Genomic DNA, 23625 nt, shown 5'->3' on the forward strand with positions numbered 1-23625 from the left:
CACTAGTCCCTCCCTAACATTTGAATTAGTTTCTATTTGTTGACAGAATTGTCAATATATTTAGTCATAGTTTTTTAGTCATCATAGCTTAGTTTTTATTTAGTTTTTATTTAGTTAGTTTACGTCAGTGACAAAAGGTAGTGGACGGACGAAAATTTTTCGTCATAGTCTCAGTCAATATGAGTGAAGACATAGAATATTCCGTCACACCGCGTGACATGCACCAGATTTATGGTCGTCAGTCCATCGCGCCTCTAGTATGTTGGAAATGCATGGGATGCAAGCAAGCGGCAAGCCCTTGACCTCAATTAGAAAGAAGAATAAAGGGCAGGATACAACACTTTTTGTTTAGTTTTTCTTCTTACAAATAATTTGATCTGACCAAAATAAAAGGCGTAAACGTCTTTAAATAAATAGTTTTTGAAAAGTCTATGAGGAAAATGAACGGGGAATTATTTTCCGGGTCTCTCGTCGTCATGAAAGGAGGCGGGACTGCGACGCTCTATTGTATAGCATTCCAATGCCTTAACAAGCTGAAGGGCCGTATTGGACAGCCCCAATGCAGGCTGGTGAGGGTGGGCCGCCCCCCAGCCACTCAATTGCATCTCTGTATGTATTTATAATTTTATCTTACAGACTGCACAGGTGGGCGGCCATGGGCCCCAAATGCCTCTGGGCCCCAACGCAGCCTGCGTCACGGTAGTTACGCACCTGCCAAATATTGTACTTTTACTCCACTACATTTATTTAGTTAGTTAGTTACTTTGTAGATTTTGATTATTATTACAAAACATACATTACATACATTTCGGCCATTTGAAAATAGCAGATCTACAAAGTCACAATGTGTCGCATCGCGGCACATTGTGAGCTTGTAGATCTGCCGTTTTCAAAATTATTTGTATACATTTGAAAACTGTTTTGGTACTTTAAGTCCATTTTGAGACCAATACTTTTGTACATCAAGTACATTTTGAATTCCAGACTTTTACTTGTAACAGAGACATGGCTGTATGGATACTTTTACTTAAGTAAAACAATTGAATACTTTTTTCCACCACTGCTAGTAGTTAAGGGTTGAAATTATGTAATATATCAGGTCATTGAATGTAGATGTATTTGGGTGCTATTTGTCCAGGACAACATGGCAGCCTAGCCCCAGAATGAATGAACATGGCTCGGAACAGGCTGACCGCCACCTGACTTCAGAATGTCCGCATACAGTAGCGCGCAGTTGTGTGATTAATGACACTGTGCTAGTAACTCAGTAACCACATGAGACGAGAGGACAAATGGGCCAGCCTGCTGATGTGTTCGCTGCTCCCCTCGTAAAGATAATATGCTGCTGAGCTGGGCTGGGTTGTACACATGCAGGACTGTCACAATTATTACAAAATCGTCTGATCGCAATTATTCTTGCAAAAATCATCATCGTCAAAATAAAATACAAGCGGAAATAGCATGATCACCTATTTCCGCCATTTTTGCATTCTCTTTTTGTATACAATTATTAAATATGTCAGTAATTTCTTAGTATATTTAAGTTATTTGTCATATCTTCCCTGTGCATTTTTTTATTACGAGGGAGCTAGGCCTTAAAGGCAATCTGAAATTACATTTGTATTAATATGTTGTCCAATGTTCAACACCAAAAACACAATTCAATTGTTAATCTTGTGTGACAATTAATCGTCAACTTAAATTTCTAATTGTGACATCCCTAGTTGTACAGAGAGTTTCCAAGAGGAATATGCAATGTGGTTGGTTAGTTATGACAGCTAGAAGACAGCTAGGGATGTCCCCATCACATACTTTTGCTCCTGATTCGATTCCGATCATTTGATTTTGAGTATATGCCGATACCATTATTTTTATAGAACACCTATGCCATATCACAATAGCACAATATCCAAAATCACAGACAATACGAAGTCTAATATCATGATATATGCATATATTGATACAAGGATGTCCAGAACGAGTTTTTTGCTCCTGATCCGATTTGAATATGACGTGATCGGTCCCGATTTCAGTCCTCAGGCTGTGAGCATTTCATGCGTGCGCAGGAAGTCGACAGTTGACGGAGGACAATTTCACTATAAATTAAAATCGCCACGATACAATTATACGTTACAATAAACGATAATAATGATAACTTTTTCTATTTTCAGGCTCTGGAATCACACTTGATTTAGCATCGGAATGAATTTGAACATTCCAACCAAGATGATTAAGGCCTTGATTTGCATGTTTTTGGCATCATATTTGCATTTAGATTTATGCAAGACTGGCCCTTTCTGGACCAATGCCTTCCAGACAGGCGCACACACACAGTCAAACACACAGTCTCTCACACACACACACACACACACACACACACACACACACACACACACACACACACACACACACACACACACACACACACACACACACACACACACACACGCACACGTCAATTGTTATTCAAGCTGTTGTGAGTGAATAAAGTGTGATTCTTTCTTCATCCAGTCGTCTTCATGCCAGAACAATATTTTCGGAGAATTGTGCAAAACTCATTCCCTCCATGACATCCATGTAAACCTTAGCTCCAAGCACAAACTGACAGTTATTATCTGCTCTAATGGAATTTATGTCATTTCAGCCCAAAGTAGGTCAAAGTCATGTTATTTGAAAAACACAAAAAACTATAGGCTACTTAAAATGGTCTGCCCCAGCCTTAAACAGTCTCTGACTGTGTACAAACACACACTGCCAAGTTGCTAAAGAAACGGCAGATGATATAACTACAGTGATGACAGCTTTTTCACATAAAAGAATACTTGCTGTCAGTCAGTCAAGTACATGTTCATCTATTCTATACAGCAGTATCAGCTTTGATTGACTAGCAAAATGTTGCTTTTTCCTGAATGGGATATATGGGGATCACAAACCCAGGCATTCAGGGTTATGCTTTTTTATGATGATTTTTTTTTGTTGCATAGAAGTACATATTTGTATGTCTTTAAATGTTCTGATGAATTGAAAATAAATGTAAACAAGTCTTAGTGCTTTTTCTGGTTTTATCCTATTAGCAGTTTTTGTATTGACCTGTACTTTCCTTGAACTGTACCCATTCTACAAACTGTTAATACCATTTTCAATCAATAAATCAATGCTCAAGATTTAAAGTGACAGTTGTCTACTCGCACTAAACAGGGTCCTCAGATATGGTATAGTTTTTACAATACCATATCTCTTGTTTGGGATTCCAGTGTGATATGTTGCCATGGGACCCAGGATTCCAACTATTCTGGTTTGACTCACACAGGGCATTGTAGTTAAATTGCTGCTCACAGTTGAAAGTCAACATGCTAACGCAGGTTGAAATGAACAAGGACATTACAACATGCAACCTCAATTAGAACCCATTAAGACCTGGAAGCATCTGTGTCACCTTAGCTTTTAACCACTTTAAGCATTATTTAGCTGGTGAAAAATAGCAGATCTACAAGCTCATAGCGCAACGCTCATAGCGCAACACTCAGTGCCACGTAATGAGCTGGTAGATCTTCTATTTTTTTTAAATTGTGAAAATGTGGTGCAAATATTTGATTATTTTCGTCTTATTATATTCTTTCACAGCGAACGTTTTTAACTCAACTCTTTGATTTTGTGGGTCCCTGGGACAACATATTTGATGGGGTTTGCAGACAAATACATCATTTTGGTGGTCCTTGACATCAGAAAGTTTGAGAACCACTGACATAGAAACATAGGTTTTTCAGAAAACTGTTAGGATTTACAGTAGATTCATTTGTAGAATCTGGTCTCAGGTCAGAAGTTTGTGTTGTGATGTTGCAGAATTCTCCCACGTTTTACCCAGAATAGCAGAATGATACAAAATCAGTTGTAGAGTTGTAGTATACGGATTCCTTAATCAGTAGACTACAATAGTACAACAGGAGCAGTCTCTAGTATTATAATATATCATGTTGCGTAGCCATAGCCTACTGCAGGGCTGGGCTGGCAATCCAAAAGCATGAGAATCGGATGCACATATCTGATCAGCTCCTATATATCCTGAAATTTGAATGGACAATGGGATTCAATATTGATTGAATATAGGCCCTATGTTCTTTGGAATAGACTTTTTGAACATATAGGCCTGTTTTGAAATATATATGTTTTGGTATAAGAACGTTCACTTGACTAAATTGCAGCCATTCACAACACATTAAAATGCTCAATTTCTGCATAATGTAGTGGCTGTGTGGCAGCTCGACACAAATCTAACTGGGTCGAAAGGAGGATAGCCTATATAACAGACACAACAGTTGGTTAGCCGAATTAATGTGTACAACTGTAACCCAAGGGACCCGTATTGAGTGTTATTTGCACCCTGAGTGACAGGCGCGCGCACACACACACACACACACACACACACACACACACACACACACACACACACACACACGCACCCGTTTGTTGTCGTGTTGTCCGCTGCTCCTCGCGTCCCCGAACAGAGAGGCTCGGCTACGGCTCAGGCTGTCCTGCTGCTGCGGCGACATGTTTTCCATCCAGGCTCAAAAAATAAAATAAATAAATAAAACGCACTGAAGCTCAAAGTCGCACGACGGGCTCCCGAAGGTGATGCAAATCATGCAATAATAGCAAACGTCTGTTCTTTAGCGCCATCCCATCCGATACATACAGGCAAAGAACCCAAAGAAAACGTGTTTAGCTGGCATTGAATCGTGCGTAAAAATGATAAATGAACTTCAAGCTGGCGCAGAAACTCAGAGACTATTTAAACAGATCTGTCAATCTGTCACACAGCTGCTCTTCATCATTAATTATCCACTGGGAATGAGAAGTAAGGCAATGAAGTAAGTACCTCACCTACAGAGGAGTCCTGTCTGTGTGAGAATAACCCAGACTTTAAAGTGTGCCAATTCAGTATTATGCGTCTTTACGCACAGCCTGGAGGCAGATGGGGGCGGGGCCTACCGGTCACTTGGGACCAGTCAGTGGTTCCAATCTAGAGCAGAGGATGGAGGTGTGTTAGCCCTGGAACATGACTGCCATGATAATTATCATGACAGTCATGCAGTAACTTTGCCCTGTTTTTTGCAGTCGCTGCATTTACAAGATTTCCGTATATATAAACATTCAGATTTCAAATATAAAGTACTCACAAAGTGTCCCACGGGTGTTAGTTAGTAGCAGCGCGAGCGATTAGAATTGCTGCGTCCCGCGTTCTTTAATAAAAAGCATTTTTGTCCGAGCTCTCCGGCTACTTTTTTCAAACGGGGTTCGTTTGGGAAATCCACAGTTGCACACCGGGAGCGCACTCGCCTATTAGTCTGTATTGGCAGGGCGGTCAGCGTACCTATATCGAACACACCGAGTGCCACCCTCCTCCCGACCGATAGGTAGATAGTTGAAAGCCAATGGCAAAATAACACCTCGGATAAAAATGCTTTTTATTAAACAACGCGGGATGCAGAAATTCTAATCGCTGGCGCTGCTACTAACTAACACCCGTGGGACACTTTGTGAGTACTTTATATTTGAAATGGGAATGTTTATATATTTTAATTTGTAAATGTAGCGTCTGCAAAAACCAGGGTGAAGTTGCGTCATGACTCTCGTATGAATACGAGAGTCATGTTTACAGGGCTAGAGGTGTGTGTAAAATAAAAATCACACTCGTTTAAAGTGAGGGGCGCTCTTATCATCGTACATCATGACGTAAAACAAAATATACATAAATATCAATAATATTGTCAATTGTCAATTTGTGTAGGACCGAAATAGCCAATTTGCTCGTCCACATGACGTAATTTCTCCATGCATTGTCAATGGCACTACACTATAGCTGCGCAACTCAAAAAAGGAAAACGATTTAAAGTGATATGCTAGGTCTCCAACTGTTTTTTGACTTTTTTCATTATAGTAGTATTATTCAGTGGTGGAAAATGTACTCAAAAGTTTTACCTAAGTAAAAGATTTGTCCCGTTATCTAACCGTATCATAAACCCTGCAGTATCACACAAATTGGACAAGACAGAGAGAGAGGTACACACACTCATTGCCCAATAAAACAGAAAATAGAGGTGGCATTTTCTGCTCTGCAGGTAGACGACTTTATATGCCTTTGAAAAAGCAACAGGCAAGTAAAATGATTTATTTCTTTGTTTGGATCTTCCTGGGGTCTAAATATAACTATACTGTATATAACTAGAATAATTATCACATAACGTAACAATTTTAATTACCATGCATAGCCGGGGCTCCACAGGCCCAAAAGCTCAAGGAATAGGGTCTAACCTGTGTTTTTCTCTATTCATTTGGTCATTAAAGGCCACAGAATGAGAGGCCTGCTCTGCCGGAAACATCGCGAAAAAAAGTATTAGTTTTGCACGAAAACTTGGCCATAAATTCAGCCTTAGCCACTTGCCAAAATGTGCTGACCTCATCACATTTGTGATGACGGCTATGGCCGTTTTTAGGCCAAGGAGTGTTACAAATGCTTGGAATGGATTCAGAATCATGAAAACCCCCTAGTTTGACATGTCACAATTATCACATGCTACTTAAAGCATGATGACATTTGGGAAATATGGTTGTATGTATGGTGTGGTATACAAAAATTGCCATAACTTATTTTCGCGATGTTTGCGGAAGAGCAGGCCTCTCATACTGTGGACCTTAATGACCAAATTAATAGAAAAAACACAAATAAAAAGTACAGCATGACATCGCAGGTCCTGTCCAATTTTGGGTGACTGGCTCCCCGGTTAGTAGCACGGCTAAAGCATGTCTTCTTAATGTAGGCCATTATGTAAAAAAAATAACATTACATTACAATTTGTTTGTAATAACATTGAGAAGGATGAGGCTGCACAACTCTAAGCCACAATGCAGAATAAATTAAAAAAGGTGCAGGAAACACAATAATAGTCTTCCTCAGGGAACCCTGAGGAAGACACTTCTCTTGGTTTCAAGGTGAGCTAAGATTCAAAACGGGGATTCTCTGATAATGACATCAAAGAAGAGGACCCGCACACGACGAAGGTCTAACGACCCAAACGTCCAATAAAGAGCAACATTTATTTTTATTTTATGCAAGTTCCTGACAGTGATTGTGCAGGTCCTTTCCTTTGAAGTCATTATCAGAGATCCGCTTTTGAATATAGCCTAGATCAGGGGTAGGCAACCTTAGGCACGGGTGCCAACATTGGCACAGGGGAGGGTGATCACTGGCACACTGGCATAAGTGTGAGACAGAAGTTTTTTCTTTTCATTCCAAAAACGTTTAGCCAGTTAAGTTAAGCCCACTCACACCTACAAATTACATCCTGCACATAATTGTACATTCATTCAAACTCCTAACTCATGACTAGGTGCCATGGGTTATTGCTCTGAGTTTAATGATCATTACATCCTGATGTGAAAGAAAATATTTCTAAGGTTATGTGTATCCTATGGACAATCAAAATCAGCTGGGAATATTACATTTTGATGTGGTGTCATAATTATATATGTGGCACACTGACTATCAGTGTTCAAAACACATCAAGACAATGTGCGTATGCCAGAAAAAGGCTCTGAAATAGAAACAAAGACACAGAAAAAAAAATATGCATATCGTCCCCAAATCGATTATACCTCTGGGAGTGGGGACAGAAGTGGGCCACAAACTGGGCTAAAGTATTAGAACCAGGGCAAAAAGTGACAGAGAGAAATTGTGTGTGCCGTGTGCACACGTTCGCTCCCCAAATTGGCCACAATCAGCCCTGTTAAAAGTGGATCAGTGTAATGATTAGGCTTAGCTAGTGTGATGTTGATAATGAGCTGCCTTGGGCATGGCAAAGAAAAGCAGCCATCTCTCCCCCACATATTTTCAATCTATGATATTTAAATAATGGGCCATTTGGGGGAAAAGTGGTTGTTAGGTTTAGCAGGAACTCCTAATGTGTTTTAAACATTAGGTTATAATTTAGCTATTGAAAAATAGCAGATCTACAAGCTCATGGCGCGCCAAGAGCTTGTAGGTCTGCTATTTTTGAAAAATCATGAAAATATTTATTTATTTTGAGGTCAGGCCTAAATGGGTTAAACATTTAAAAATGTTGATGTCTCCGTCTGCAGCTCATATAGGCTACCACCACTCATCTGATTTCCAAGTTTGCATGGACAAATGTATACACTAATATTAACAGGACCATGCAAAGCATCATATTTGAAAACAAAGTTAGCTAAAGTAAGGAAGAACTGTGTACTTGAATATGTAGTGCACATGTACTTTCACATGTCACTTTCGGGACACATTTAAGACGAGCACTGCTTGTGCTGCCTATATTATACTAGAAGCTTGCGCGCCGCTAACGCTACGTGTCGTGTCCGTGTTGTTGTCGTTTCTCCGTGAATATCATGTGTCCGAGTGACACACAAAGCGTAGATTTTGAACAAAGGCAGACAGCGGTGTGTGAACAAACACAACGTGAATCGATCTATAAAAAAATCACACCCGTGTGAACTGAGTGGTGCAACTCCCCTCCCCCCCCTCCTCTCTCTCTCATTAGCAGGCAACAGTACAGCACTATCTCTCTCTCTGTTTGGCACAACAGCGCCCCTACTGGTACTAATAGTCATACTCGTGCTCATACATAGGTGAACGTCGCATACATAGGTGAACAACGCGGACATTGCTGTTCCTTGGAGTGGTTGCACCACTCAAAAGTCCACCACAGGCATAATAATCACACACAGACTTGTATTTTTAACCATCTTTATTGAAATCAGATTACAAAACCACCCCAGTGCTGAAAACTTACCTGGTACCTGTAGGTAGGTTCCATCATCATCTTGTAAATAAGAACGCCATAACAGAGACGAGTTGAGGTGAAATGAATGAAAGCAGTGGGCGTGGTTTCCTGGTTCCACTGAAAAATCGTCCATTAATTTTTCCCATCAAGATTTACAAAAATGTTTACATCAATTATTTTAAGCCTAGAATCAAGCCATCCAGGATCATGGCCATAAAACCTTTGTGGGGAAAGAATATCTCACAGAATAAAAAAAATGGTATGGTCATGAATCACCAGGATCCTGGTTGGCTTGATTGTAGGCTAAAAATAATGGATATAAATATGTTTGTAATTCTCTATGGGAAAGTTGAATTGCCGATTTTTGAGTGCAGGCAGAAAACCACTGATACCGAGAGGTCGGGGTTCGATCCCTGGCCGGGTCATACCAAAGAGTCCATACCAAAGAGGACCAGTACAACAAATATGTATAATTAAGCAATAGTGGAAATAGCCGATCTACAAGCTCGCATGGCACTCACCATCAAGGGTTGGATTGGGTGTAAGTTCCTGCGACATACTAGCATCATGTCCAGGGGGTGTACTTGTACATCAAGCTGCCTCACGCTACAGGAACAGGAGATAGGCTCGGCAAGGAAGGCTTACTTCAGGAATCAAACCCCCCTGTCTCGATGGCCGTGTGGTTCCTATCGACATTTGATTTACCATGGAATGTAGAGATGGTGCATTGAGCTTCTTCATCGTGTCCTCTGTTCTCCCGTCTGTAGGATGTGCAGTAGTAGAGTGACCTACAGTATGAAAGAGAACACAGAGAGAAGGTTTAGGTTTTTGTAAATATTTCACATTCTCCTCACCCATACACATCAGATCCCACATTGCAATACCATATGAATACCCAAGGCGTTATAAGATGCAGTCAACACTGTGGCGATAACAATAACAACGTTATGCCTTTTGGTTGATATGCAATATATTACTTTATTACACATGGCATGATATAAATCCACAACAATGCACGACTAGAGCATGAAAAGGAAGACATAAGAAAACAAGAAACTAACATCAACAAGACCACATCATTGGAGTGAATGGTGATTGCAGTTAGAATAGAGGGTAAGACACTTTTTGCAGTGTTCCAAAACCTGTTAGCCTGTGACCCAAAAGAGAAATTTTATGTCTCCCCGGGACCCAAACCAAGCTCACGCTTCGCACCACGTTGAGCTTGTAGATCGGCTATTTTCACTACTAAAACATTTGTTTATGGAAATTCATTGATGTTTTTGATTTTTCTTCATGAAATAACTAATTGAAAATCATTGAATTTTTTATTTATTTATGAAACATTACTTTTTTTGGAGTCATTTTTGAAAATGTTTTGAAATACTAGGCCTAATAATTAATTAAAACAATGTAGGAAACAATAATAATGGGACCCATAAAAATGTGTCCACGACCCACAAACGGGTCCCGACCCACTGCCTTACTGTATCTCCCTTGTCATCTCAACCCAAATGAATAAATTATTTTAATCACATTTTTCTGCTTTGTCGTGCGGTGTGTGATGTGCTGAAAACAGCCAATGAAGTTCACATGACATTGCAGATGCGACGATTTGTGAGCTTGTAGGTCTTCGCATAAAGTAAGTTTCTAAAGTTGGTTGACTCATGTCAAGACTAAGATAAAGGCACTGTTAACATTTCTTGTACGCAATGAGCGTGAGACACAATTGGCTCTCTTCACACGCACTCACGCCACACATCATATTTATCACGGCATCAAATCATCAACTCATGCACCACTGAGAAATCCACTTCTGCCAATGTTTGAGCGACAAAGATAATAAAATATCACACCTGTGTGAACTGAGCAGTGCAACTATACTGTTATTGTTATAGGTATTGTACTGAACTGTTGCTCTCTTGCATGCATGCAATCAATCAATATGGATATTGAATAGGAAACATAGGCACACATCAGTTAAGGTACACCATATGACCAATAGGAGAGTCACCATCTCTTATTCACCTGGTGCAACGCTTTCTTTATATTAGTCCTTCAGATTGTATCGAAATATCTGACCATGTCTCTAGACATGGTCTTTATAGTCATGAAATCAAGCCGGATCATGTCATGTTTCAATAAATGGCTGGCATACATTGAAAATAAATTGCATTAATCTTTGTAACATTACTAAGCATTATCAATATACGGTCATACTGTACATCAAACAAATTGAAACAATCCTATCATGGTGGAGACCTGTGCCCCGAGGCTGACTTTTTCTAGTTTCCATTGCAGTCACTAGGTGTGAATGAAGTGCTTAAAACTACAACCATGACTGAGAATCAACCTGAGGACCACCGTTGTGTTGGGAGGGGGGATATGGGCATAGTGTGAGGGGAAATTAACCTCCCAGATTAAACTCTCAATGCCGAGCAGACATGACATTGATATGGGCACATTTCCCTATAATGGTGACTTGACCCCTTGAGATTCTAACTCTTTTCATCAAGTTCTTGATGTCCGACTTCTCAGTAAACATTGATGAGTCATCATATGCCTAGATAATACTTTCGTATTTAAATGCAGGGTCAGGGACCACATGCAATACTTTCACGGACCACCAGTGGTCCACGGACCACAGTTGAAAACCCATGGTCTACACCAGTGGTTCTCAACCAGTGGTTCGGGGACCACCAGTGCTCCTTGAGAGGGTTCCAGGTGATCCCCAGCTAAATAATGGAAAATTGGAAACCTTTACGCTCTCAAGAGTGAAATTATTGTTAAAGATCTGAATTACTTAATTTACAAGAAGTCTACATAATTAGAGAGAATTGTTATTTTGATCATTTGCTGTTATCTTTCCTATGGTAAGTTGGTAATACATGAATACAGCATGGAATTGTGGACAAAAACAAACAAATCTTTAGTTTAGGGTCTGAGAGGCTAAATGTCGTCTGTGGCTCAAATGCAGAATAAATAGTGGGCCCTGGTATCAAAATGGTTGAAAACCACTGGTCTACATTTTCAACAGGTAAGTACAACAAGGCATGATTAACACATTGAGACCCGATGCCGATTCTAGAGTCTTCTAAATCATGACAGTTTTCTGAAAAACCTGTGGTGCTCAAACCTGTGCACCCCGCCAAAAAAACGAAACAAAAAAATAAATGTAATTGGCCGCCGACCTCCATCTGAAAATAAGAATTTATTCTTCTTCCTGCTCCTTTTCGTCATGGGTGTATCAGATAAGTATGAAAGACAAAAGAATTATGAAAGACAAATTAATTGTTATCTATTATGATTTGTACTGTATTGTAAATGGTGCATTTATATAGCGCCTTTATCCAAGGCGCTTTACAGAGATTGTGCATTACATTCACCCATTCACACACACATTCATACACCGATGGCAGCGGAAACCATGCAAGGCACCAACTAGCACATCGGGAGGAATTAGGGGTTCAGTGTCTTGCTCAAGGACACTTCGACAGTAACTCTGGGGGAACCCGGGTTCGAACTGGCAACCTTACGGTTACCATCCAGGCACTCTACCCCTGAGCCACCGCCGCCGCCCTATTGTGATACACTATGTGCAAATAAAAAAGAAATGAATTGTTCCAGGGACCCCCAGAAGCAAAGATTTGAGTTTAAAATGTTTGCTGTGAAAGAATATATATATATATATATATTCAAAGATTTGCACACGTTTTCAAGGTTCTTCAAAAATAGCAGATCTACAATGTTGCTATGAGCTTGTAGATCTGATATTTTTCAACAGGTGAAGTTTAAAATAATGGTTAAAAGCTAAGGTGACACAGATGCGTTCCATGTCTTAATGGGCTAATTTGACACCATGTTTGAAGAACTTGACAAACCGTAGCATTAGTCTTGGATCATGATTTAATGTGTGTAAAAAACAAGAAAACACAGGAGGAGAGAACATAATCCTTGCGGAACCCCTGTACTAATAAGATATTCAGACATATTTCCACTGCCAGATCTTCTGTGGTCGGTTGGAGAGGACTTATCTCATCCAAAGAACATTTTAAGGATGTTTTCATTGTATTAATCAGAACTAAAACCCCCAAATAGCACGCTAGCTTATCCTTTACTGAATACTTTTTCTAACAGTATTACTTTTTTAATGCTATAGGAGCGGTTACAGTAGGCCTACAGTATAGGTAGCCGGGATGTCCCGATCATGTTTCTTTGTTTGTCCCGATACGAATTTTATATATTTTTATATTACACTATTACGCTTACACATATTTTTGCTCTTTCTGTTGAAGCACTTTGAACTGCACTCGTTGTCTGAAATGTGCTATATAAATAAAGATTGATTGAATATCCAAAATCACAGATAATATCCAGTCTGATATCATATTGATAATTGATACTAGGGATGTCCCGCTTTCTTTGCCACCGATCCGATTCTGATCATTTGAAAATGACTTGATCGGTCTGGATTTTCGATCACGTGATCGGATCAACCCTAGTTGAAAACTGGTGCTTAATTGATCACATTCTATAATGTAATCTGTGTCAAGACAATCAGTTAATTACCAAAGGATTCACTGGTCATTTGTGGAGCAAATACAACCGAATGTACCATGAGAATTTATGAATGTATTCAAAAATGTTCAAAAACAGACAAAGTCACGCATGTATTGGAAGTTTAGCTCTGATGAACACACATACTACACCAGACATTCATCACAAAGTCTCTTTAGTACGTTTCCCCATCTCAAAAATTTATCGGAGCAAAGCAATGAAAGAGCTGCCATAGTCTCCCACCACAAATTATACAGGCAACACGTAAATCTGATTTTAAAAAGAAATATTTCATGTCATCTGCTTTTTGATTAGGATTAACACACACTGCACATTGTTTAAAATGGTTTCTTTACTTTCTTATTTATGATATGATGTACAATACCATATACTCTTTAACATTTGGCGGCATTTTAAGTTTCTCTTATAGTCATGTAAAATGTTTTCATATTGTATGTGTGGATAGAAATTGGATTCCAGTATTATGGGGGTGGAAAAAAAAGGTCTGAACTTAGACTTATATGCTGCAATAAGCAATTTCCGACAACTAGAGGGCAGCAAGTAGGAACTCCATCCCAACCCAGTCTATTAAACACTCAAGCCCACAGTACAACCAAGCAATTATTACTCAATTGTATAGTAATTAGTTTACTATTACTTTACTAACTATTATATAATCTAACTTTAAGTAATAAGTTACCGTCTATTACAGCGGTGCCCAAAATGTAGATCACGATCTACCAGTAGTAGATCACAAAGGCTGACATTCCCCTAAAAATATATATAATTTAAATATATATTTAATATATATATTTTTGGCATCTGCCACTTGAATTAATGGCCTCTCGGCTCAAACCCACAATGAAATACTTTGTAATGCTATACTGATGTTTGCACAACACTCTTGAAAACAATGTTACAGTACAAGAAAACCCTACCGATTAAATTTCTCCTCCTCCATTTCCCATTCCATCGCCGCTATTCCAACACAGGTACGTTTAACTACTTTCACCAATGGGATAATACATTTTTCGGTGCGTAGATTTTATTGAGCTGGTCATTTTGAAAGTAGCTCTCAAGTCAATAAAGTGTGGGCACCCCTGGTATATTACATAATATAATTCACTGTTGATTTACAACGTGGAAGTCATTCTTGCATGAGAGAAACAACACCTTCCCCTGTTCATCATGTCTTTTATTTCACATGGATAACCAATCAAGGCAAGCAGAGGAGACATTTAATGACGGCATGGATGGATATTCATGTAGTTTGTGCTACAGAGTTTTGGTTTAGGAAACAAAAGCGGAAAAGATATTAATCTACTGACTTAACATGATCACAACAAAACACCAAATGAGGATATTTAGTAGATACCTAAGTCTTAGAATGAACTATATTTGAACGTGGCATTCATGGGTACCTTTTGGTTTCCCTTTTCTTCGAAAAACGTCTGTACTCCAGGCTTCTTGTTATTTTTTATTTTATTTTTTAATCTAAAGCATAGAGCAAGTATGTATTCTATTAGGATATTAGTGGTTTAATTAGATGGGTAATGCTGAACATGCTTTTAAAACTTCTTTCACGTGGACTCAATGGAAACCATTTAAAGATGGCTGAATCCATCATTTGAAAGCTGGAATAACCACTCTTACAACCACAGATGCTGCAACTTTCAGAAGGAAAAAAAATGGTGTAGGATGAAATAAAAAAATATATATTTACAGGCAGAGCAGTGTTTCTACAAAGCATTCGGGGTACTGTGGTCAAACATCATATGCCTGTTGTGTTAGTAATAGTTATTTAATGTCACAACTACCAAATTCAAAATTGTAAAAGAAAATACCAAGTGTCCGGCACTGACAAAACAAAGAAACTATATAATCACAGAATTTCCATTAACAGGCAACAGCCTCTAGTTAAAAGAGTAGGTAACTTACTGGGAATAAAAACTAAATAAAAAAGCAGGCAATAATGGTGTGAGGACAGGACATTTTTAAACTGGGCAAACTGTGAACCGTCAAAAGTCCCTCGTTCCAAAACAAATCGACTTTAATATCTGCGACGCTTGTTGTTGGGGCCGTCAAAGCCTGCCCCGACAGGGCTTCCCCTGCCAAATCCTCCTGGGGCCACTCCGACGCCTTGAGTGGCCCCTGGCTGCTGCGTTTGGGTCTGCTGCTGAGGGGACTCCACCCCTGGCCGGGCCCCCATTAGGCCAGCTTGTGGGAACCGATCATTACGCTGAAGCAATGTTGTGGATTTTAACGATACAGAATGTGAGTGACAAAAATGATTGAAAAAGAGAGAGCGAGATAGTTAGAGATATAGATATAGTGTGTGTGTGTGTGTGTGTGTGTGGGGGGGGGCATATTTGGGGAGTGAGCAGTGAAACAAATCCGTTGGGCGACGATAGGGTGGTTTATCAAAGTTCATCCACCGGGGTTTAATTTAGATCCAAAGCGTGATGTGAAGAAAAGACGTGTGGCCAAACAGAGACACAGAGAGAGAGAGAGAGAGAGAGAGAGAGGAACGAACCAATTAGTTATTGATCCAATGTTTCACAACATCGCTGACTTTTCATGCTCTTCCAAATCAATTAAAAAAGGTCATTTTTTATTTGTTTTTTTGTCTTATAGGACAGTGGTTCCAGAGTTAACTAAATGTAATGCCTACAAATCCATTGCATAGATACACCAGTCCAGCATTCATGTAACCAGCACCACTATGAAGCACTTAATTTGTAATGATGAAACTAAGAAAGGTGGTGGTGAAATGCGGGACCAGCTTAGGCCCCATTTAGACTGCAGTCACATCACATCCAGTCAAATTGGATTCAAATCGTATTTATTACCCCTTTTGGTCTGACCGTTCAGACTGCATTTGCAAGTGACCAGATTGGATCTGTCACACATGTGTGTTCTGGCAGTCAAATCAAGCCTGAATCAGATCTGTGCCACATCCAGATTGCAATCCGATTTGTTTAAATAAATCTAAACAAGTCACATGGAATCCGTTTTTGGTCAGGTCTAAGGTTCAGTCTAAGACAGATCTCCTGAAATCAGATTTGAAACCACCTCTGAATTTGTAAAAATCCGATTCCATGAGACTTGTTTGTGTTGGACTTACTTAAACAAATCAGATTCCAATCTGGATGTGGCAAAGATTTGATTCAGGCTAGATTTGGCTGCCAGTGTAAATGGGGCCTGTAGACTGTAGCATACAGACCGGATCTGAGCACTGAACAGTAAATAGAAACTAGGCTTTCCAGTTAGTGTGAAAAGCTGAAAATTGCCTCAACAGCGACCCTGCAACCAGAAATGTTACTTATCATTGCAGCATGTCATACGACCATTAAACTATTCTAGGGCTTGACACAGATTCTTTCCTTGTGTTAGAATTTTATGTTTTAAACCATTTTACTTTGGAGTAGCTCTGAGTGCAATCAATGTAGGCCATGTTTTGTTTTAGAAAACGATTAGATTTCTGATAAACATTTAATTTTAAGCCAACGCCATTCAAAAGCTTGCATTATTACAATTGCTCCAACAATTAAATCAACTAAAATCCATCCAAAGGCGTTTGAGAGAACGAGGGAGCACCAATAATACATTACCATGGCTCCATTCTCTGACATCGTGCCCATATTTGGAGTTCCCTCTTGGCCAATGGCTCCGCCCCTTCCACTCATTCCCATTCCCATCATCTGAGGGTTGCCTTGGTTACCGCTGGCCCCAGCAGAGGCAGCGTTATAGCCATCTACACGCAAAACAACGAAGCATCGTTCGGTGACTCTGGAAGAATAAACCTAATGCACACAGCCACCCTCCAGAGGAACTTGTTCAGAATGGTGGAGCAAAATATTAACAAGCCGCGCACAAAGCTAGCTAACGTTGGCTTTTGGTCACAAAGGTTTAGAATGCCTGCCAGACATCTGACCAGTAGTACCCTGGGAATATATTTACCATGAATAAAACAAGCAGTGCTATACATTTTAAATGCTGTTTAAAACAGCTGCTTAGTTATGAGATAAAATACATTTAAAAAAAGCTTACATTTACAAAGCAATAGTATAAATAGTGTACTGTACGACCTAATTCAGAGAACAACTGCCGTGTACTAGTTATGTCTACACGATTCTGTGTTAACCAAAAACCAACATTAGGCTAAAAATAGTAACAGTGCCGTTTTAGATTACGGAAAATATTTTTTGGTATTTAATCATAGTGCGGAGCCAGCTGTGGGAGGTTCTCTGCTAAAACAACTAAGACTTGATGCAAATGCAAAACATCCACATTTGTATATATTAGACAAACCCAGAACTGCACACCATCTTTAGTCAGAGAGCAAGAGAGTAGTTGTTGGAAACTTGACCAGAACCTACAATAAATAGAGTCCTATTTATTTTTTACCACAACCAGACAGAACGCCACCATTAACATGATACCACTACTGTACACATGTTTGGTCATTCAGAGAAATATCAGTAACACAAGAGGATGTCTTGCATTCATCCCCACAATATGATGCAGAATATTAGAGAAAATATGAGTTTTGTAATAGAGGTACATACAGATGGCAATCCAGTGAAGGAAAAAGCTATTAATATCTACAATGAGTGACAGGTGTCCAATGTTTGAATATAATACATGCCTTAAAACACGCACACAGACACAATCACACAGAGGAACACACTAAAACGTTTAGATTACAGAATTATACTGCCCATAACGCAACAGACCAATCAATCTGTTCTTAAAGGGATATATCACACACCATGTTTGGTAATCTACTTGGGTTTGTGAGCACTCCAGTTTTTTACTTTGTTACTTTATTCAGTATTTAGATATATTGGATATTAACTTTTAACAACACACACACACACACACACCCCATTGTCCCCCCAAAATTGACAAAGCACGGACTCCTCACGCATTAGGACAACATCAGTCACCAGAATGAAGTGGTGTTTTCAATTAATCGGACATGGTTAAAATAGAGTTTGAAGTTACAATGGGTTTGTATAGGAACGTATAAGAGGGGTTAAAAGTCTGTTAAAAATGAGTATACCAATACGGTAAATACTGAATCAAGCAACATAAAAATGGTCTTGGGTGCTCACAAAAACCTGAGTAGTTAAAATGACCCTTAACATGTTTGAAAGTAGATAAGACACATGACACAGTCAACAACTTGCTAGATCAATACAATATAATCTGCCAAGTAATGCTACCTGCCTTGAACATGCTCATGTCATTATGATGCCTGCATGTGCGCTACCTTGAGCTTTGCCCGCAAGATGCAAAATTGTGTGGTCAAAATTCAAATATTCTAAGCAGCACATTGTTGCAAGTCTCTACCATTCACTCTTATCCAACACAAAACAAACTTATCACACATTGGAAAACATAGATAGTTTTCATAGAGGTCCGGGCTATTGTGGATCTTTAAGTATGAGGAGATCAATAATATATAAGCTGTTTTTTACACCCATATTCTGTGTAAGGGAACTTTCCAAACTTCCCACGTTAGTAGTCCGACTCAGTAATATTTTTTTTGTCTGAATTTTGCAGAGGGACGCTCTTTCTCAAGTCTTCTCGGATGCAGACTTACATGGGACCAAATGCCTTATTCTAGACTACCAACGTGGGAAGTTTGGAAAATGTCCTTTACACCCAAAAATATGGGTGTAAACAGCTTAGTCAATGGAACCATAGTGTGAAAAAAAAAATCATCTAGCATACGTATATTCCGTACAAGTTTCCCATCATAATTTTCACGACAACACAGAAGATGACTGGGCTTTTACGATCACAGCCAAGGGTGGGCGATATGGTGATAAATATTGTAGAGACAATACAATGTCTCCACGATATGCCTTTTCAGAGATATCATGTATATATATTGTGATTCAGTGAATGCACGTTCTACGATTTGCAGTTCTATACCTAACTTTATACTTCTAGGACGACGATTTCGCTCAACAAAAATAAAATAAATGTTGGTCTAAATGGTATTTTACTCCTTTTTTCTTTTAGTTTTTGTTACCTTGTAGGTGGTTGTATTAACCGTTTCAGCGCTAGCATTTATTGAAAAATTAGGATCTTATTCATGCCAGCATTTTTTCCAGTCAAGCTCTTATTTTGAAAAGCCACATTTCCGGTCTACCGCAGTAGTATTAACCTAGGAAACTGAACGGAGCCTGGGGAGGCCTTGTTTACAAGATCGATCTATGTTGGTGCACTGGAGAGCTCCACATCGCCGACACGCTGTTTTGACCAAAATGCCATCTGGGACAAGGAATAGGATACAGGCGATTGAAAGAAAAGGATAGAATGGATTATTATGGCGACGACGATCTAAGATGGACGATCCAGTGCTGTGCTAACAACATAGCTAGCTAACCGGCTAACATAAGTAGCATTATGGCTCGATCGATCGAATGCACTATAAAAGCGCAATTGCCATTAATCAACGGCAATGGCGTTAAGCGTTAGTATCAAAATTAGGCTTCAATTGGCATTAATCAACGGCAATAGTGCTGAAAGTATTAACTAACTTGAAAAATAACCATAAAAAAAGGTGTGAGTGATATTATATTTTTCCATATCGCCACAGCTACTACACTTTGGAATGCGCTGCCTGAGGACAACAGGTTTGCTGAGTCAGTGCCTTGTTTTAAATCCCTTTCTTAGATCACACGTTTTACAAAGCTGCTTTTAAAGCTTAATCTTTTTAATTTAATAACCACTGCCCGTCAGGATTAATTAATCTATTATCGCGCATTGCCAAGGTTTTTTCCACTTTCAACCCTCATTTTGAAGAGCCAAATATCCGTAACCGGATGTTACGATGACATAATGCTGTGTGTGGTGGTGTCTTGACCGGTTGTTGTTCTCTCGCTCGGTGCAGAAAAAACCTGACTGCGAGTATCACAGCGCCTGCTGTCGGCTGTTGAAAAACCTTGTTTCACCAGAAACGACATTCATTGCGCCGATTTGGAGATACAGACTATTGAAAGCAGCACATAGAGTGCAAGTGGATGTGTGCGCATCTTCAAAAAGACCACTTTACACTGACGCCAACAAGAAACAGCCATCGATGCAATCCGATCAAAACATGGATTAAAGAATATAAAGCCTAGAAAACGTAGGCTACGCTGTTGGCGGGCTGCCAGACAAAAGTTAATCTACGCTTTCTAAGCTTCTAGTGGGCTCAGTGTTAACTTGCGGTTGTCTCTACATGTTTTGTGTGGAGCACTAACACCGTTTTTGAGTGGTGCAACCACTCCTACAACCAGCTTGCAATGTCCTCGTACCTGTTTGTTTGTTTGTGTGTGTGTCTGTGTGTCTGTGTAAGCACGAGTATGTGACTTAATAATAGCAGTAGGGGGCGCCAGAAATAGTGAGAGGGGTAGTGACTCTAATGAGAGAGAGTGAGAGAGAGAGAGAGAGAGAGAGAGAGAGAGAGGGGGGGGGGGGGGGGGGGGAATTGCACCACTCAGTTCACACGTGTGATTTTTTTTTTCAAAGTGATATACAAAAAAAAGTTTATTGGGGTTTGAGACCTACACAGAAGACATGGATATTATAATTAGGGCCGGGACTCGATTAAAAAAAATTAATGTAAATGTAAAGGCTTTGTAATTTATTAATCTCAATTAATCGCATTTTAAACGCATATCAATATTTGAACCTGAGAACTGTGAGAAGTATTTTAAAATGGATTTTGGTATACTAGTGAATCAATGAATAGTGAATACATAAGTTTAAGCAATAAAACATTGTTTTTGTAGTAATAATAGGGGTAATAATAATATCTCAAATTTAATCAGTTATATAGAGCTTTTCTGAGTACCCAAAGATGCTTTACAAGGGGGACATGAGAAATAAAAAACAACTTCATTAGGGGAAAAACACCAAGCAATTAAATAAATTAAATAGCTGGGGAAAGCAATATTGAAGGTTTGGGTGGGGGCAAGTCTGAGAGTTTGGGGAATGCATTCCACAGGGTTGGGGGGCTTGGTACAGCAAATGTGACATGACAATAACACCGGGGCTCCACCGGTCGCGTCACGCGTGCGTGCGTCAAAAAACTAACCGGGGCAATTTTAATGCAGTCACGCAACGCGGGCAGTGGAGCCACCCTTCATTGATTAAAAAGGGAACATTCCCTGACGGTGACGGAGACGCGACGCTGACGCGCCCGGTGGAGCCCCGGTGTAAGACACCTAACAGCCATAACAGATTTTACATTTTAGTTGGCCATAACCGTTTTGTTAGAAACCATGTCATCTAGACGGGTACTGGGAGTTGGAATAACGTTAGCTCTGATCCATAGTGTTAGGAGGAAAGTAGGCTTCCAACATCTTTTTTGCGCTAAAAACGAGGGGCTGCACACCGCGGGTGTGAGATATAGAACTCCTCCTGAATCCTAACTACGCTATGGACCAGAGCTACTGTTGTTGACGTTAGCTTCCAGGCTAGGCTCGGTGCAACATGTTTCGTATCGAGCCGATACTGGAGGCTTGACGAGGTGCGGTGATATGCAAATTCTTTTTTGAATAATTGCACACAACTGTGCTGTAATCCACGCTATCATCAGATAGCCTTTTAAATCCTATTTCCAATCCATGGGGACAAGCAAAGTGATCTCAGCGGCTTCACCTGGTCTGGTAAACTGTCTGGTGGTGTTATTGTCTGAAGAGGACACGGACACTCCACTCAGTGCACTGGGTGGTGCGCAGGTCCGTCTGAAACTCAGTGACAATGTTCCGCGGTGGATTTTTTTTTAACGCAATCATTTTTCTGAAGTTAATTAATCTCAACGCGTTAACGACCCGGCCCTAATTATAATCTTTGTTACACTATTACCTCCTCAAATCAGAATATTGGGATTTAGGATGATAATTAGCAAAGTTTCCTTTTTTTAATGCCTCAGTGGTTTATGCTATATAATTTTGTTTGCGCCCTAATTATTAATGAATTACTCTGTTGGAACATAAATCATCATAAACATAATTATATATTCATATTGAATGCAAGACAAAAAAGAACTATTGTCAAAACACAAAATAGAAGCCAAAGATTCCACAAACTAAATCACATTTTCATCTCTCTCTCTCTCTCGCACGCACGAACACACGCGCACACCCACCCATACAAAAAATCAAAAGGTGTTAGAAACCGTTTCAATGTATGGAAAATATTCCGTGGCAGTTTGTGATCACATGCAAAATGTACAAAAAATGAGTTTAACACAATTAAAAATGACCCACAGTAGCTTTGTTGATAGTGATGATGGTGTGCAGTACTGGATTATATTGACATGGTGAAAAGTCACCATGAACCTCCCGACAGTCGACTCCAGCTCTGACAGCAACAGAGTATGGCCCTGCCTAACTCTGGTCCCAAGGCTCTCGCCCTGCAGGCAGCAGATCAGTAACAAGTTTGTACACTAGAATATTTGATTTAGTTAAAAAATAATTATATATAGGCTTGTCTTTTTACCTCCTGTAACGTATTCTTACAAAGCATTCAGCTACGGTACATTTTACTTACAATAATTACAAACAACAAAACCTTGCTACTTGCTTCAGATGACAGAGGATGTGAGCTTAGGGACCAGACAAAGGTTTTAACTATGAATCCCGACCTCGTACCCCCACAATATAGACCCAGCAGAGTATAGATAATACACTCTACAGTACACCGTATATTACAGGTAGTATATTGCAGGTACTAGACTTTTTTTTCTTTTTTCAGTTTAATTTTTGTTTTACACCCCAACTGGCTCCAGATCCGTTTTGATATATTAATGAACAAAAGGAAATCTCTGAACATGGAAATGCAGCCACTAGGGGTGTAAAAACAGAGGGAAGTGGCATTTAGAGCACTCTCCGCTCAACGTATTATTTTCAGTAGTGACCAGTCCTTATGTGGTCATATGGCCCCTACCTCCCATATTAACGGCTCCACGAGGGCCCAGCTCACCCATTCTCATTTCCTGGAAGAAGTGAAGAAGAACCTTGAAAACAAAAGCCTCCCAGCAGCGATCGTTACGGACCGCACCACACTCATACACTACTAGAAAAAAACTAACACAGTACTGTATTGCTGAGGTCGACCAATATGGCGGAGATTTCGCCATACGTAAGAGATGTTGGGGCAATTCAGGCTGCACATACGGGGTAAAATGACTGTTGGATTATACAAGGCCATCTGGTCTATACAACTAACCACATACAAGCTAGCTGGTATAGCA

The 23625-nt window shown here is 39.7% G+C and overlaps 1 protein-coding gene across 2 annotated transcripts in view; it reads right to left on the bottom strand.

Annotated features, from left to right (window-relative positions):
• LOC310854285 (rho GTPase-activating protein 20-like) overlaps window positions 1-23625 on the bottom strand; it is a 58867-nt gene that overhangs the window by 24018 nt on the left and 11224 nt on the right. The window contains exons 2-3 of one of the 2 annotated variants that reach the window (XM_083758884.1): window positions 9519-9601; window positions 4461-4564 (exon numbers count right to left, since the gene is read on the bottom strand). In XM_083758884.1, the coding sequence (XP_083615010.1) occupies window positions 4461-4559 (99 nt within the window). In that variant the 5' untranslated portion in view covers window positions 4560-4564; window positions 9519-9601. The remainder of the gene's footprint in view (window positions 1-4460; window positions 4565-9518; window positions 9602-23625) is intronic. The other variant, XM_083758885.1, reaches the window with a different exon arrangement.

This window comes from Protomyctophum parallelum, assembly GCF_964188405.1.
Source record: "Protomyctophum parallelum genome assembly, chromosome: 23".
In the NCBI taxonomy this organism is placed as follows: domain Eukaryota; kingdom Metazoa; phylum Chordata; class Actinopteri; order Myctophiformes; family Myctophidae; genus Protomyctophum; species Protomyctophum parallelum.